The following is a 15876-nucleotide window of genomic DNA, read 5'->3' on the forward strand; positions in this document are numbered from 1 at the left end:
AAAAGCAGTAACTTCACCTGCTTCTGTTAATTGTTACCCTGCAATTACTACTCTAAACAATGCATCTACTCTAGATAACATCTAAGCTGATTCATGTAATAAACTCTCCCTCCATAATTTTCACTAATTCAGTTTTTTACTTTTAGCATTTTCCTATGTATTTATGACTGTAAGTTTATTTAATCTTTAATTTCTCACATTAAAAATGAAGTCAAATTTAATGTGTGTGGATGTTTCTCCTCCTCGCACATCTGTGGTCACAGGAGTGAGGTGGCTCTAGAGGAGAGAGTATCAGCTCTCTAGGAAGAGGATAAGGACAGTTGTTAGCTGCCGCCTGGGTGCTAGGAACCAAGCAGGCGCTCTTAGTGGCTGGGCCTTCTCTGCAGCCCTCAGCTTCCGTTTTTACACGATGTACACTGAGGAGGCTCACTCGCAGCTCCTTCCCTCCCGCCCTTTCTCTCTCAACTCTAAGCAGCTAGGTCTTCCCCTTTATGCTGTCAAAATTTAAAATAGTCATATTCTGTTCAACCATAATCATTAATGAACCACCTTCGTTAATACGAACTAAGGGATTATTATTGGATTTGCTTATAGGCCAATTAGAGAAATTACAAACCTATCATGAGCACTTAGAGTCTATACGAGCATTAGATAATACCGAACAGGGCAGTGAGGGCCGACCCGTGCAGAGGAGGCCAATGCTCCCATGCATTTAAGCTGAGTGCTTGCCACCCTTGCATTCCACTGCTCCATGGGTCAGTCCTGCTGAAGGAAAGGCCAGGCAAGTCTTTCTGAAAGATTGCTAAGCAGTATGTGAATTTAACGCACATAAAATGTCTATGTAAATGATTTGGGAACAGAAAAAAAAGTTTTTAATTAAAATGAACTATGGGAAACGGTCACAAGTGGTCTAGTGCGCCACCCAAGTGCTTCCAGTGGGTCCCATGCTTTTTCCTGCCCTTCTGCCAAGAAGCTAGAAAGAAGATTCCAGTTCAACCTTCCCATTCCTTTCTGGACAGATGTACCACCAGGTACACATTCCTTGGTCACTGCAGCTTCTCACTGTATATGAATGGAACGGTACTGCAGTCTGCAGTCTGGTCCCCTGAGACTTGCTGCATGTGAGCAGGCTTTTCACATGCAGCTGCCAGGATGCGCACAGCCTCGGTGCGGGGAGCAACCCACTACAGAGGTATACCATGGGCTTCTGCCCGGACTGCTTGTGATGGGCATTTAGACTTTATCTTTGTGAATGATACATTGGCAAACACTTATGGACACTGTTCCAAGAACAATATGAGCTTTGGCAGGAGGGCTTTCCTGTCCTGGACTGGAAAATCCAAATTTACAGTCCTTTGAATATCCAAGTGTAGAATGAGCTCTCATTTGCAATGTCTGCCCGTCTCTGAGAACTAAAGAGATGCAAACTTTGGACTGACTCTTCTGCATTATTTCTTAACACCCACTTTATATTTAATGCAGTGATTCATTGTCCTAATACAAACGGTGAAATTTCAAACACCAATTATAAGCCTAAAATAATAAGATCGAAGCATCCCATGTAAGCCTTTTACCTCCATCCTGTTATATTTGACTGAACTATGTTTTTAACTTTCAAGAAATGGTATCAGTCAATAGTTTCCTTTGATGTTTTCATATTTACTGAGGATACAGAAAGAAACCTCATTACCACCATCTAAAAGCACACAGTCTTACTGGCCTCTTAAAAATACTTGAGGTGATTTTTACATGGGGTGCAGAGGCAATTTCATTGTTTCTCATTCCAAGTATTTGGCACAAGGCACTCGGGTCTCCACACTGACCACAGCTAGCTGCAGTGGGACTCCAGTTTTCACGGACTCATGGTCTGTCACCCACCTTCCCCTGCTCCTTTCATTGCATCGATTTGTTTTCAATACTGATTCGGCAAGGTTCAAACTTTGTTCTTTACATAAAGACCTACCACGCTCATCTTTTGCTCTACAAATTCCAGGCCCAGCCTGCCACCTTCCATATATACGGAAGTTTGAACTTCGATTGGCACTGTACTGAATCTACAGTTCACTGTGTAAAGAATGCTAACCTGTATCTTCTAATGCCCGTGCCTGATGCTACATCATCTGTAATATTTCTTAATAGTCTGTTAAAAGTTATTAATTCTAATGATTCATCTGTGGGGTTTTTCAATGTTCTATCTATATATCGATGATCACTTCACTCCTGGGAAACAAGTTCGGGGATTTCCACCCTAATGAACACTTTTCTCTTAGTTTACAGCTGTGATCAAGGAGTCTATCCTGCTGGGTCCATTTGAACTGGCCCTTTTGCGGAAGCTTTAGAAGATACGAGAAACACTTGAACTGAATCTGAGAAAGATTCTTCCTTCCAGCCTTGGATAACTGTGCCTGTGAATGAGTTGGTCTTCCATTCCAAACTTAATTGACATTTTCCCATAAATTATATATATTGAATTTTATCAAGTATTTTCTTCATGCCTTGGATTAAACATATTTTCTTTTCATAATTACTACAGTGAATTACATTCATAATTGAACAGAATCTGATTTTGAATTACTAGGACAAATAGGACTTAATTATTACACTTTGAGATGTATTTTATACTTTGCTAGATTTAATAATCAAACATAGTCTTAGGATGCTTGTGTATGGGATCACTAAGAAATTGGTTTACATGTTTTCCTTCCTGTACAGATCTTGTAAAGTTTTGATACTGTGGTTATGCTGACTCGAGCAAGTGGGGAATGACTGCCCTTCCTACAAGGCTCTCCGAAAGTGGGTGCCAGCTCAAAATTATTTCCTCCTGTGTTTGGTGGAATTCTTGGTAGAAAGCAACCAGTTTTACCACGTATAAAATGATTTTACTTTTAAAAATGATTGAGCCATTTTTAAAATAAATGGTTGTAGGTAGGACTGCTCAGGCTAGGTGTGTAAAAAATTTATATAAAATATGTAATTTCTAAAATGAGACAATTATAATATTAACATATACTATAATTACTGATTTCATCTAGTTTTGCCTTTGGTTATATAGGTTTTTGAAATAAAATATTTAACTTAAATATCTGTGAATAGCCACACAAAGGAGCCGGGAGAGTGCTGAATCTCCTGGCTCTGGGATTCCATGGGGCTGGGAGCTGGGATGGATCTCTGGTCCTCTGCTAGAGAGGTGACCAGTCTTGACTGTGAGGCCATCTCTATACCACCTAGATTTTCAGTTGATAAGTTCCTTCAGCTAACTGCAGCTATATGTCCACTGTCTGCTGATTTCCACAGCTGCACTTGTGAGATCAGCTTGAATGTTTCTTTCTTACAAAATTTATTAAAGGGTACTTGTCTTAGTCAGAGTTTCTATTCCTGCACAAACTTCATGACCAAGAAGCAAGTTGGGGAGGAAAGGTTTTATTCAGTTTACACTTTCCATATTTCTGTTCATCACCAAAGGAAGTCAGGACTGGAACTTAAGCGGGTCAGGAAGCAGGAGCTGATGCAGAGGCCATGGAGGGATGTTTCTTACTGGCTTGCTTCCCCTGGCTTGCTCAGCTTGCTTTCTTATAGAACCCAAGACAACCAGTCCAGGGATGGCACCACCCACAATAGGCCCTCCCCCTTGATGACTAATTGAGCAAATGCCCCACAGCTGGATCTCTTGGAGACATTTCCTCACCTGAAGCTCCTTTCTCTGTGATAGCTCCAGCCTATGTCAAGTTGACCCACAAAACCAACCAGCACAGTACTTAAACCTTTCCCTCCTCCATGTCTGGCAGTAAAGTGCACATGTGGACTTCTCTCCATTTACCTCTTCATGTACCTTTGGGTTAGCATTCCATCTGGTTAATTCTCAGCTGCTGTGTTCTTCACCACTCCCCCCACCCCCAATTTTGGGGGTTCCAGGCAGGTATGTGGTGCACTTCCCTGCCTCATCCCTGGGCTTAACTTCCATGCTCTGCTTTTGGCTTTCCTGTGCTGCATTCTTCATAATTTCTTACCTTCACTTTTCTCTTTTCTTAAGATTTATTTATTTACATATAGGAATGTTCTATTTGCATGTATGCCTGCATGACAGAAGAGGGCTTAAGATCCCATTACAGATGGCTGTGAGCCACCATGTGGTTGCTGGGAACTGAACTCAGGATCTCTGGAAGAGCAGTCAGTGCTCTTAACCGCTGAGCCATCTCTCCAGCCCTAAGTTCAGAGTTCTGATTCATTGGTATTTTTTTCTCAATAATTTTTAGTCTGATATTAAACCTGCCAAAGGAAAATTTAATTTCTATATTTTTAATTTATAGAAATGTGTCTTAACACTTCTTCTCTTGCTCCTTATCCTACCTTCCATCTTTTCTTATATGTCTGTAAGAACTCACATTATGGTCTTTATAATTCTAATGTCAGAATTCTGTTTTTACTCAATCCATGTACAGTCTGTGCTTTTCCTTTTACATAAAGTGTTTTCTTTTAAAAAAAGATTCATTTATTATATTGTACACTGTATATTATATTATATCATATATTATATTGTACACTGTAGCTGTCTTCAGACACCCCAGAAGAGGGTATCAGATGTCATTACAGATGGTTGTGAGCCACCATGTGGTTGTTGGGATTTGAACCTAGGACCTTCGGAAGAGCAGTCAGTGCTCTTAACCGCTGAGCTATCTCACCAGCCCTACATAAAGTGCTTTTTGAATTGTGTACTGCTAATTTTTCTTGGGGGGGGGATGCTATTTAGTTTGAGGTTTATTTTTCATCCTTTTTTCTGGTGTTCCCTACCAACCAGATCTTGGAGCTGAAGTTTTGTTTTTCTTAGCCTTCTTTGATCGTCCCCATCCATGAATCAGAAAAACAATGAGGGATTCGATTGTGGATGCCACATCTGTGGCTGCGACCACAGCTTATTGGTTTTATTGATTATATTTTTAACTTATTCAGCACCCCTCCCCCTGTCTTCCTGCAGACTGCTGCCTCTGAGGCCACGGCAACTCTCTGCGCTCACCACTGTTCAGTGTTTTGAGCAACAGAGCGATCAACTCTAGGGAGGTGTCCATTTTTGCATCAGAACACTGATGGACTTTTCTAGAACACCCATGCCTTGGGAAAGAAGGGCTGCTGTATAAGACAGGGCCGTTGCCTAGGACTTCACAATAGAAGAGGGACCTGCAGGTGAGCAGAGAGCCCAGCACCCCTTCTTGAATACTTTCCCTAAGAAAAGTGGAGATACTTTACTTTGGGTGTGCAGAATTTTTGGTTAATTGTCTTGCAGAGAAAAGTTTCCTCCCTTTCCCATTACCAGATTAGTCCCACTTCTTGGGTCTGGTATCATAGAGTCTACTCTGTTTCTCTTTAGGAGAGCTAGCCAACTGTTCATTATTAGAGCAAATATAACTGTGGTTTGGGTTTTCTGAGCTTTTTGAAAGGAAAATTAAATGGGAAGTTTATGTGTGATTAGCTCGGATGGGGAACTTAGGATGGCATGTGTGGACTAGTTCAGGGGTCCATCATGACCATCCATGTCTGTTCTGCCCTGTTTCCATGGAGACCTAGAGTCCCCCCTCCCCCAACAGGCTCCCAGGGGCTCTTTCCCCATTCCAACAACTCGTATTCTCTGTTGATTATTTTTCTGTGTGAGTTGTAATTTGGTTGTTTAGGCTGTTGGTCAGCAGGGACCCATCTTTCTGTTCGTAAGGTGTCATTCTTTCCTGAACTCAGAGTGGCTGCCGATTTAGTCCCATTTCTTTAGCATCATGGTCATTGAGTGAGGATTCCAAAGGGGAGGGGAGGAAGTACTTAAGATCAATTTGGCCGCCATGTGAACAGGCATGCTCCCAACTTGTAAAGCACAGACGTATGTATGCCTTGTGTTTTCAAATGTGAATAAACAGTGACATATTTAACATCTTAATATTATAAAAATGGAAGCTTATTAAATATTGAGTAACTTGTCACAGAAGCCTTACTAGTTCCCACAGGTGGCTGTGTCCCAGAAAGCCCAACAGACGGTGAGGTAGGTGCCACGGTGCTAATGTTCCCCCACTCAACCTTTTGCTACCTGTGCATGCATTTTAAGGTGCTTCCCAGCACAATGTGCAGACATCTTTCCCTTCAAGCCCGTCTGCCTCACAGATGTCCACTGGACGAGTCTTAGCTCCACAGACACACTTAGCAGCTCCAAGTGATTTTTATCTTCCTACAGAGCTTTGCGAGAAGCTCCCAGCTCACTGACTTCTCGAGAAACAGACACAGCCCAGTCAGTCCTTGTGAGTTTGCTTTTAAGGCACAAGCAGGTCAGCTTATATATTTTTAGTTCCGCAGACAACATTAACACCCATCTGTAGGGCCAAGGAAGAGAATTAAAGCTCCCCTTCACAGAGTGCTCCTGTCTTTGACGGTGGAGCTCACGTGCCTCTTTAGCCACTGGTTCAGTAAGGAGCTCCTCGCTGTCCAGCCTAGTCTGCCTGTTTCTGGAGGAAGGCACAGCATATTTAGCAAGCGTGCACTTCCTTCCTAGAGTCTGAGGTCATTAGTTGGGAAGCCTTCTGATCAGATTTTTTTTTTGCCTATTCATTTTCTTCTAATTCAGACATCTTATTATTTGCCGTTTGATTTGTTTCCCTCGCGTAGACCAAGGACGGACAGAGTGCAATACTCTTTCTTCTAGGACCTCTTTGAAATGCACTATTCTCTTTTTGGCCACCTCTCCCTGAAACATCCACACTCAGGGCCATCTTTAGGCCACGCCACCAGAACACCCACTCTCCTTCTCCATTCAGGCTGTTCCCCAGTGCTTCTCTGAAACCTACTGTTCATGTTCCCTCCCCAAACTCAGAAAGCCATAGATAGAGAGACATCAGAAAGGGACAGAGGCATTCTTACTTGGATTACCGTGTCCAGAGGATACAAGTTGCGAGTCCTGAAAAGACAAGAAATATCAATGAGTTCCAAAAATGAGCACAGGATCTAGACCTCCTACTGATCTATTACTCATTATGCAGAGCCAAGTCTCCACCGGGATCTCCAGGTACTCTAATGAGAAACTGTTACACTAATATGCTCCACAGCCTTCTAGGAACACAGCTGACAATTGGAGTTGTTTTTCATTATTAAAGTTTTGTTACATTTCATGGAGGTGATAATTCACATAATACAGAACAAACATCCAGAAACAAAAAAGCTCAGCGGCTTGGAGTACGGTTAGGGTGTCATACCACCGCCACCTCCACACAGGAGCAACAAATGCATTTCCATCATGCAAATGTAAAGCCTCTGTGTAAGCAGCTTCTCCCAAGCCCCTCTCCACTGTCCCCTAAGTCCCTAATAGCCACCAACTTCCATTTGTGTTCTCAGACCTTTTTATTCTGCATATCTCACGTCCATGGAGTCATACGGTTTGCAAGCTTTTGAGCCTGGCTTCTTCAGTTAGAATGCCACATTGGAAGTACTTTTTTTTGGTTGGGGCTGGAATCAGTATCCAATCAGTATCCATCTCTTCCCCTCTTTCTCCAACCTCCCCCTCCCCAACACACACCTTTCTTCCTCTCTTCTTTCTTTGGCAAGGTCTCACTATACAGTCTACACCAGCCTAGAACTCACAATTCTCCTAAGAATTTTGTGTGCTGAGATTATAGGTATGTGCTACTGTTGCAGGATATTTGATCACACTGTGAACTCTGAGATTGTGTTGTTTACTGGAAAACCCTGTTTCTAGTTGTGGTGAGGCTCAGCCCCTAGCGCACGTCTGGCTGGAATACAAACACGCCCTAAGTACATATCTTTAATCCCAAAAAAATGAATGTAAAATTAGTGTGTAGAAGGAAGCAGCCATGTTTGAAAGTGATGTCTAATTGAGTGGCAGACAAAGCGATGAATCAGAGAAAGACTAGACAGAACAGGATATGCCCAACTTTCATGAGAAGAGAGAGGAAAGGGAAGCCACTGGAGGGGCAGTGCAGAGAGAGAAGGCAGTTTTACCTGGAGAGTTTTACAGAGACAGGTTGCAGAGACAAAAGCTAGATACAGTGTAGACAGCATGAGCCAGAGGATGAGAAGGAGAGAGCCGATTAGAACAGATTGCCAAAGTTAGCATGAGGCCAAGCAGAACAATTCAGTCAGAGGCCAAGAGAGAATCCAGCTTGAGTCAGTCAGGTTGAAGAGGAGTTTGAGGAACAGCCGAGTTTAATCAGTCAGCCAGAGATCAGAAAGAATAAGAAAGTATGAGCTTATTCAGCAGTAAGTCTCACAGGCTGAAAACATTCTAGGCTTAGATGAGATTGTACAAAGGCCGGAAGCTTCCAGGCCTGGGCCTGGGCTAGCAGACAGCGGCAGTAAGCCTTGGAGATAAAAGCGAATAAAGCTATTCTAGCATGCTTCCCTTCGTGTTCATGGCTATTAGATATATAAACAGTTATTTTATGCACCCACTTGCGATAGGTGTGTACGGTGCCTATATTTTGTGAGCCACACTGCTATTGGCATGCATATACTCCTGCTTAAACGTATAAAGCTCCTGGTTAAAGTCTTTTCTACACACGTAGAGGAAGAGTTTGGGGTCTTACGTAATGTTGGTTTTGAGAAGCACTCAGACTGTTTCCTGTAGCAGGGCCATTTCCGGCCAGCACTTGTTATTCTCAATTGATTTTGAATCAATTTGATTTGATTTGGATTGACTCAATTCACCACCCAGGTCGTCTCTGTGCAAGCCAAGTGGTAGCTCGGTGTGCTTTTTATTTGCATTTACCCACAAATGTCAGGCACGTCTCCACGTGGGAGACGGCGATTTCCATTCTTGAAGAAATACCCACTCGAGTAATTCATTTTAATGTAATTACTCACCTTTTTGTCATTGTGTTGGAAGGTTCCTCACACAGTTGGTTCTGTACCCCTATCAGATACAAGGTCTGCCAATAATTCCCTTGTTTTCTAGTCTTTTTCTGGTAGTGTTCTCTGATACACATATCTCTTACATTTTATTATATTTATTTATATTTTCTTTTCTTGTTCATATGTTGGGGATGGCAACTTAGAGTCTGTCACCTAGCCCAAGGTTAAGAAAGTCCAATCTTACATTTTATATATGAAATTTATGATTTTTGTTTCCAGATTTAGCCATGAATCCATTGCATTAATGTCTTTGAACCTAACTCATTTGCCTCTGAATGTGCCCTACTCCTAATACATCTACAGTTGGGGCCGCCGGGCTCATCCTGACTAGACACACTCTACTGAGCCACAGTGGTCACCTCACTGTGATGGACATAAAGATTATTATGTATTTCCATGTACCTGCAAGGGCATACGTCCAGTGTCAGTGTGCATTAGATTAGATCGAGTTACTACTCATGTAAATAGAGATTGAACCATATTTTATTTGTATCAAAATAAAAATGTATACTTCTGTCTTGAGAACTGTATTTTTTCTTCCTTAGAAAAACTTTTTTTCCTAACATAAAATGTAACAGTGAACTGAGATGGTAACAATGTAAATAACACTTGAAACAGTGCCTGTGATCTAAAATTCCTATATAATTCTGATATGTGGAATAAAAATCTAGTGAATGGAATTACATCATTTCATGTGTCTACAAAATTTTGGTCTAGGGATGAGGTTGCTACAAGGAAGTGGTGCCATTTAATCAGACTGGTGATATTCAAACCCAAGTAATAATGTCGTCTACTTTAGAAAGGCACCTCTCTGGAATGGTATAGAATAAGCCAATCTGTTGGGTAGGACTTGGGTACCCTGAGACATGCCAGGAGCCTAAACAACCTTTCTTAGTAACCATGAACTATTTTCCTGCAGAAGAACAACACATTTAGTTCTTACTCTGAAACCCAATTTTTGGAAAACTACTGTGTGAAGATGAATGAAATATACTGCCCCTTAGGTGGTGGGCTAAAGTTTAATCTGCAACACGACTTTGGCCTACTTTGGATAGATTCTGAAATTTAAAAAAAAAAAAAAATCTTTATTTGTGGACCCACAGTTAAGAGCTCCAGATGGGTTGGTGTACTTTTCCAATTAATTTAGAGTCTATATACAGGCTTTAATTTAGCTTTTAGAGTTTGCTTTAGCTTTAATTTGCAGACAACGTTTTGAGCCTCGGTTAGCTTCTCTGTGTTGTGCGTAGGCTGTGGCTCCAGGCGGGGGTGGGGAAGGTCACCATCAACGGACGAGGTTGGTCACTGGCATGGGTTTCAGGACTCAGCTCATCCTTCTAAAAACATCAGGGAGGCCTTTCCCGACTGCCTGTCCACACTAACGGGAATGAAACGTCTGTTTGCCGATACATCCTACAGCTCATAACGACGGGTATCCACTCTTCTTCAGTAAAGAACGAGGTGAGCTCACAGGTGAATCTTCACTGCTACATCCTAGAGGATGAAATTTTAGGTGAAAACCCCTCAGAGAAATGACTTATTACTACTTTTTGCCTGGGGAGAGGAAGAGAAGCAGAATATGCTTAAAATAATTGCTAGTAGGAAAAATATAATAAAACACTGCAGAAGCATTCTGAAGAAAAGGTAGGAATGAACTCAGACTTCGTTCCTTACTGTGCTGATGTCTTCTGGCTGGTGCACAGACCACCAGGTGTTAGCTCAAAAAATGCTAACTCCAAGATTCTCAGACTGCCATTCTCCGGATGGAAATGCTATCTCCTTATTCTTTAATTTTTTCCCCAATGTGTGTGTGTGTGAGAGACAACAATCTCTGGGAGTCTGTTCTCACCTTCAGCCTTGTTTGAGGCAGGGTTTCTCTTGCTTGTGTCTGCACCACACATGCAGGCTAGCTGGCCTGAGAGCTTCCAGCTGACTAGCCTTGTCCCCTCTTCCTGTCTTGCTGTAGGAATGCTGGAGTTTCAGATGCTTAATACTGATCTGGCTTTTTATGTGGGCTCTGGAGATTTAAACTCGGGGCACCAGGCTTGCAGAGCAAGTCCTTTTACCTAGAACCATCTGTCTGGCCCTTACCATCATTCTTAATGACAGTTGGCCCCCCATGTCATTAGTTGGTTCTTGAAGGCATTAGCTTTTCTAAGACACAGATACCATCTTAACCCTGATAAAGGACCTGTCACCCTGCCTAGTTAGCCTTGAAATCCCATTGGCCTCCTCAACGTGCAGATGCTCCTTCTTTAGGAAGCTGGTGCTAGGCTGGGTCACAGCCCAGGGAGATGACCAGTTTCTCCCAAGCGCCCAAAAGCCAAGTACTTTCCATTCTTGTGTCTGTGCCAGCTACCCAGACGACACCAGCATGCTGTAGCTTCTCCCTCAGAGGGTGACTGTCTTCTGCTGGCAGCTGCCTGGGGATAACAGCCCTTGCTGTGTACCCCTGTTCCCACACTCTTCTCGACTGCCAAGCTGCTTCAAGATTGTGCCAGTGGTTCTCAGCCTCAGCCTCTTCTCACAGCTTCAGGGCTATGCCAGTGAGTCCAGAAGTCAGGGTGGAGGGTGCGCACAAGTAATGCCAAGAGTCTGTGTGAGGCTTAGCCGGTGCGCTCTGGCTGACTTCCCTCTCAGGATGTAGGTCTCACTGGCTTCTGGTTTCTGTAACTCAAGGGTGATTTGCTCTTTGAGATCTTCTTGACTCTCCGGAAACCTTTATTTTTTAAATTTAATTTTCAAGTACAAGATTTTAAAAGGAAAACTATATTAAGGTATGAACACACATATTAAAAAAAGACAACTGATAATGCCATAGAATCTTACTCTCGTGACTGTTTTCATCTAAGCAACGGCCCCGTGACAATAAACAGGTCAGAGAACCAGAAGAAACAAGTTGCTGTCATCCCATATTGGGACATCCCTCAAGTTTATGTGATGTATTAGGTTCACACTCCAGATGTGTCCCTCTGATGGCCAAGTGTGCAATGGGGAAGGACTGGCCCTCATAACCTTAAAGAACAAGTTTAGCTGGGACTAATTTTGAAGTCCCAATACCTGAACTGTTATTCATCATCTTGGGAATGATGAAGCCTCCTAAATGTGATACTTAACTCATAAGTAAAATAAACTGTAATGAATCCTGTCCAAGATAGAAATAACTGTCACATGGTGTCCAAGAGAACCCTTTGATGATGTTCAGGTCCAGGAGACCCTGTAGTAATGTCACATTTTGAAAAAGGTGCTATGTCATTCAAATCAAGTGAGGCCGCCTTCTCGTGGATGCTGTGATGGCCAGTCTTGGTTATCAACGTGACTAGTATGAGCCACACCTAATAGATTAGTAACATACACAGCTGGCTGTGTCTTTGGGGCACTTCCGGGGTATTTAGATGAGAGGGCTTTGACTTATGGAGAGATTAATTGCTTGATAGATGAATAACATGGTGGGATTATTAGAAGATGATGTTACAGTTCTGGAAGAAAGTAGTATTCACTTTGGTGAAAGCATCTTTATAAAACATTTTATTTTTATCATTTAAAAAATGAAGTTTGTGTGTGTATGTATGTGTATTTGCACATGTAAGTGCAGGTGCTAATATGCAATGAAGGAGGGGATCAGATGCCCTGGGGCCGTGAGCTGTCTGACGTGGGAAGTCTTATTTCTGTAAGAGCAGCAGGTGCTTTCCACGGCCCTGCCTCCTGTCCAGCCCTTGGTGAGGGTGGAGGGTACTTCTCAGAAATAATGGCTTGGCTAGACTGTTTGAAAATGGCCACATACATGTTTCCCCTTCTGTGTTTACTGGTTCATCACTGGGATTACCAAAAGCCAGAAATAATTAAAGAAACAAAGGTATTTTCAGATGGCTCCTAAAACTAATTACCACAGGAAACAGTCCAATTTCAGCAGTCATTTTAATTTTCTTATCTATCTATCTATCTATCTATCTATCTATCTATCTATCTACCTACCTATTTATCTACCTATTATATATCTACCTACCTATCATCTATTTATCTACCTATTATCTACCTATTATCTATCTATCTATCTATCTATCTATCTATCTATCTACCTATCATCTATTTATCTACCTATTATCTATCTATCTACCTATCTATCAATCTATCATCTGTCTATGTATGTATGTATGTATGTATGTATGTATGTATGTATATATGTATCTATATATCTATTGTGTGTGTGTGTGTGTGTGTGTGTGTGTGTGTGTGTGTGCATGCTCTCATATGTGTTTGGGCATATTGCTAAAGCACATGTGCTAAGGTCAGAGGTTAACTTGTGAGATCAGGTCTCTTCTGTGATGTGAGTCTTGGGGCTAGAACTCAGGTTCTTAGTCTTGGCAGCAAGTGCCTCAGCCTGAGGAGGCATCATGGCTGGCCCCAAGCAGTCTGCGTTTTTTCATTCTGCATCTATGAGGCTCAAGTTGACAAAATAGAATTTACAGTTAATTTAAATGTTTCTTTGTGAAGTGACTTGAATCATGAAGCTTTCCTGCAAATACTCATTTGGAGTTGTGAGGTTGCCAGCTACCCAGAGGAGATGTGTGATAGTTTCCAACTGCGGGCGCTTCCTTCCACACAAGCTAGCTCTCACTCTCCTTCTGGTGAATTAAGAAAATGGCAGCCAGTTCTCATTTCTGGAATGATGTTAGAATTCTATAGAGCGCTTTGAAAGCCACTCAGCAAGAATAGTTCCAGATGAGGGCTGGCCCGCCCGCCAGACTTACCACTCCTGACGGCGTGAACTGCTCCCGGGACACTGCTGGCTTCGTTGTGTACCCTACCCAGAACAGCAAGCATACTGCGCCTTCCAGTTCTTTATTTGCATTTCAACTTATGAGATTGCTGCAGAATGAGGGGAGCAGGGGCGGGGCGGGTTCATTTTCTCCTCTCTTGGCTGCAGTACCTGGTGACAAGCGGCAGCCAATTTCCAGGAGAGGCGTGCATTGTTTTCTTTACCAAATCCAATTACTTTTGAGATTTGAGAAATGGGGCAGAAATGCCAGGCAGTGTTTGCCTAGGGAACTGGGACTCAAAATCAAGTCCTCAGAGGACAGAAACAAAAGCCAGGTTCATTACTGGCTTGGTATATATCTTCTAATACTTAGAAAAATGAAGAAATTCTTAGAAGTGTTTGGCTAATTAAATTAGTGACACTGGAAATTCAGAATGTGCCATAAAATTGACTTTTCCTTTTTTGGGGGAGAGCAGATGACACCTTTAATCTTAATAAGATCTTAATTTCATTGTTTTCTAGGCATTTTGAAGATTTTTGCCCCTCAGATTCCATACACAGTTCTAGTTCAATAATCCAAACATGAATAGGCTAATCAGTCAGCAGCACTGTCCAGCTGTCAGGATATTAATTAGCTGAGACTGGGGCACAGAGAGAAGATTCTCAGGCCCGGGAGTCAGGAGCCAGTGCTGAAGCCACTGCCTCCCTTAGCCAGGCTGTCCGTGCTGCCTTAGCACCACAGACTATACTACAGTACAGAAACATGAGAGTCTACCGCAAACACTAATACTATCTTTGTAATAGGCAGAATCCTGGCATCCTCAAAGACACTGCTGCTGTTAGTTCCAAGACTATGCCACCTCATGTGGGGGGAAAAGGCTGTGATAGATGTAATTCAGCTAATGATTCTGAAGTAGGAGTTTATTCAGGGAGGCCCAATATAATTTCAATATTCTGGATCAGACAAAGGAGGGAGTTAGAGGGAACCAGAGAGCACAAGACAGGTCAGGATCTTAGCACAGATCCTTCCAGAACCCAGCAAAGAAAGAAACCAAGTTGTCCAGAGCAGAACCCTGCCGGGAGCCTGAGTGCAGGCAGTGAACCTGACTTCCAAGACTCTACCCCATTCCCCAGAGTGGTGAGATAGTAAACTCAGGTCATGGCTGACACTAAGCAATGCTACAGCAGAAGCCAGAAGCAGACTCATGTCACCACATGACAGACACATCATCATACTCTCAGGGAGGCTGTCTGAGAGAGGGCTTTAGTGAGACCACTCATGCTCCTGCAAGTCATCTATGCTTGACCTAGAGGGGAGCGCCTTCCAACCCCTACGGTGGTCCTAAATAAGACAGCGTTCATTCATGTTCGAGATTCTTGGCCCTTTCAATACATAATAGTATTCTTTTTCAGTTAAAAAAATTAGATGAATTTTAGCTATTTGTTTTAAAATTTGGATTGTTTATAGATGCATCATCTTCTGTGAGGTCAGTTGGAGCATGTTCATTTTGTTAACACAAATGTACTTTTTGTCTCATTTTTCCATAAGCCCTGGAAACCACCATCCCATCCTTCGCTTCTGTTGGTTTGATCATATTAGATTCTACATAGACTTAGAATCGTAAGTGATAATACAATATTTATCTTTTGGCTTATTTCATTTAGCATGTGCAGGGATACACATTTATTCACGCATGTAGCTTCTACATAATAGATCTATTATAAATGCACCACGTGTGTGGTATGTGACATATATGTATACACATCATATGTGTGATATGTAGGAATGATATGTAGCATAACATATCAGAAATACAGCTGCAGTTAATATATATTAACTTTATCATACACTTAAGATTTGCTAAGAGGGCAGATCTTTGTGCATGTGTGTGTGTGTGTGTGTGTGTGTGTGTGTGTATGTGTGTGTGTGTGTGTGTATAATTTTCCTCCGCACACATGTGCACATTTCATACGCATGTCATGGTGTGTCTTTGGAGGCTAGGAGACTACTTTCAAAATTCTCTACTTCACCATGTGGGTCCCAGGGGTTGATCTCAGGGAATCGGGCCTTGTCAGCAAACACCTTTTCCTACTGAGTCATTTTACTGGCTCATTCAAAACATTTTCATTTGTGATGTATAATTCAATAATGCTATCAACATGAAATTTTCACACTACTTTAAAAGCCCAGTTTCACCTCAGTAGTTAAGGTCCCATTTGTCTATTTA

The 15876-nt window shown here is 42.2% G+C and overlaps 1 protein-coding gene across 4 annotated transcripts in view; it reads right to left on the minus strand.

Moving 5' to 3' along the window:
* Positions 1-15876, minus strand: part of Aff3 (ALF transcription elongation factor 3) — a 498796-nt gene that overhangs the window by 147086 nt on the left and 335834 nt on the right. For all 4 annotated transcript variants that reach the window (XM_052193067.1, XM_052193068.1, XM_052193066.1 and 1 more), the window contains one exon: positions 6889-6925. In XM_052193067.1, the coding sequence (XP_052049027.1) occupies positions 6889-6925 (37 nt within the window). The remainder of the gene's footprint in view (positions 1-6888; positions 6926-15876) is intronic.

Source organism: Apodemus sylvaticus, chromosome 9, assembly GCF_947179515.1.
Source record: "Apodemus sylvaticus chromosome 9, mApoSyl1.1, whole genome shotgun sequence".
Classification (NCBI taxonomy): Eukaryota; Metazoa; Chordata; class Mammalia; order Rodentia; family Muridae; genus Apodemus; species Apodemus sylvaticus.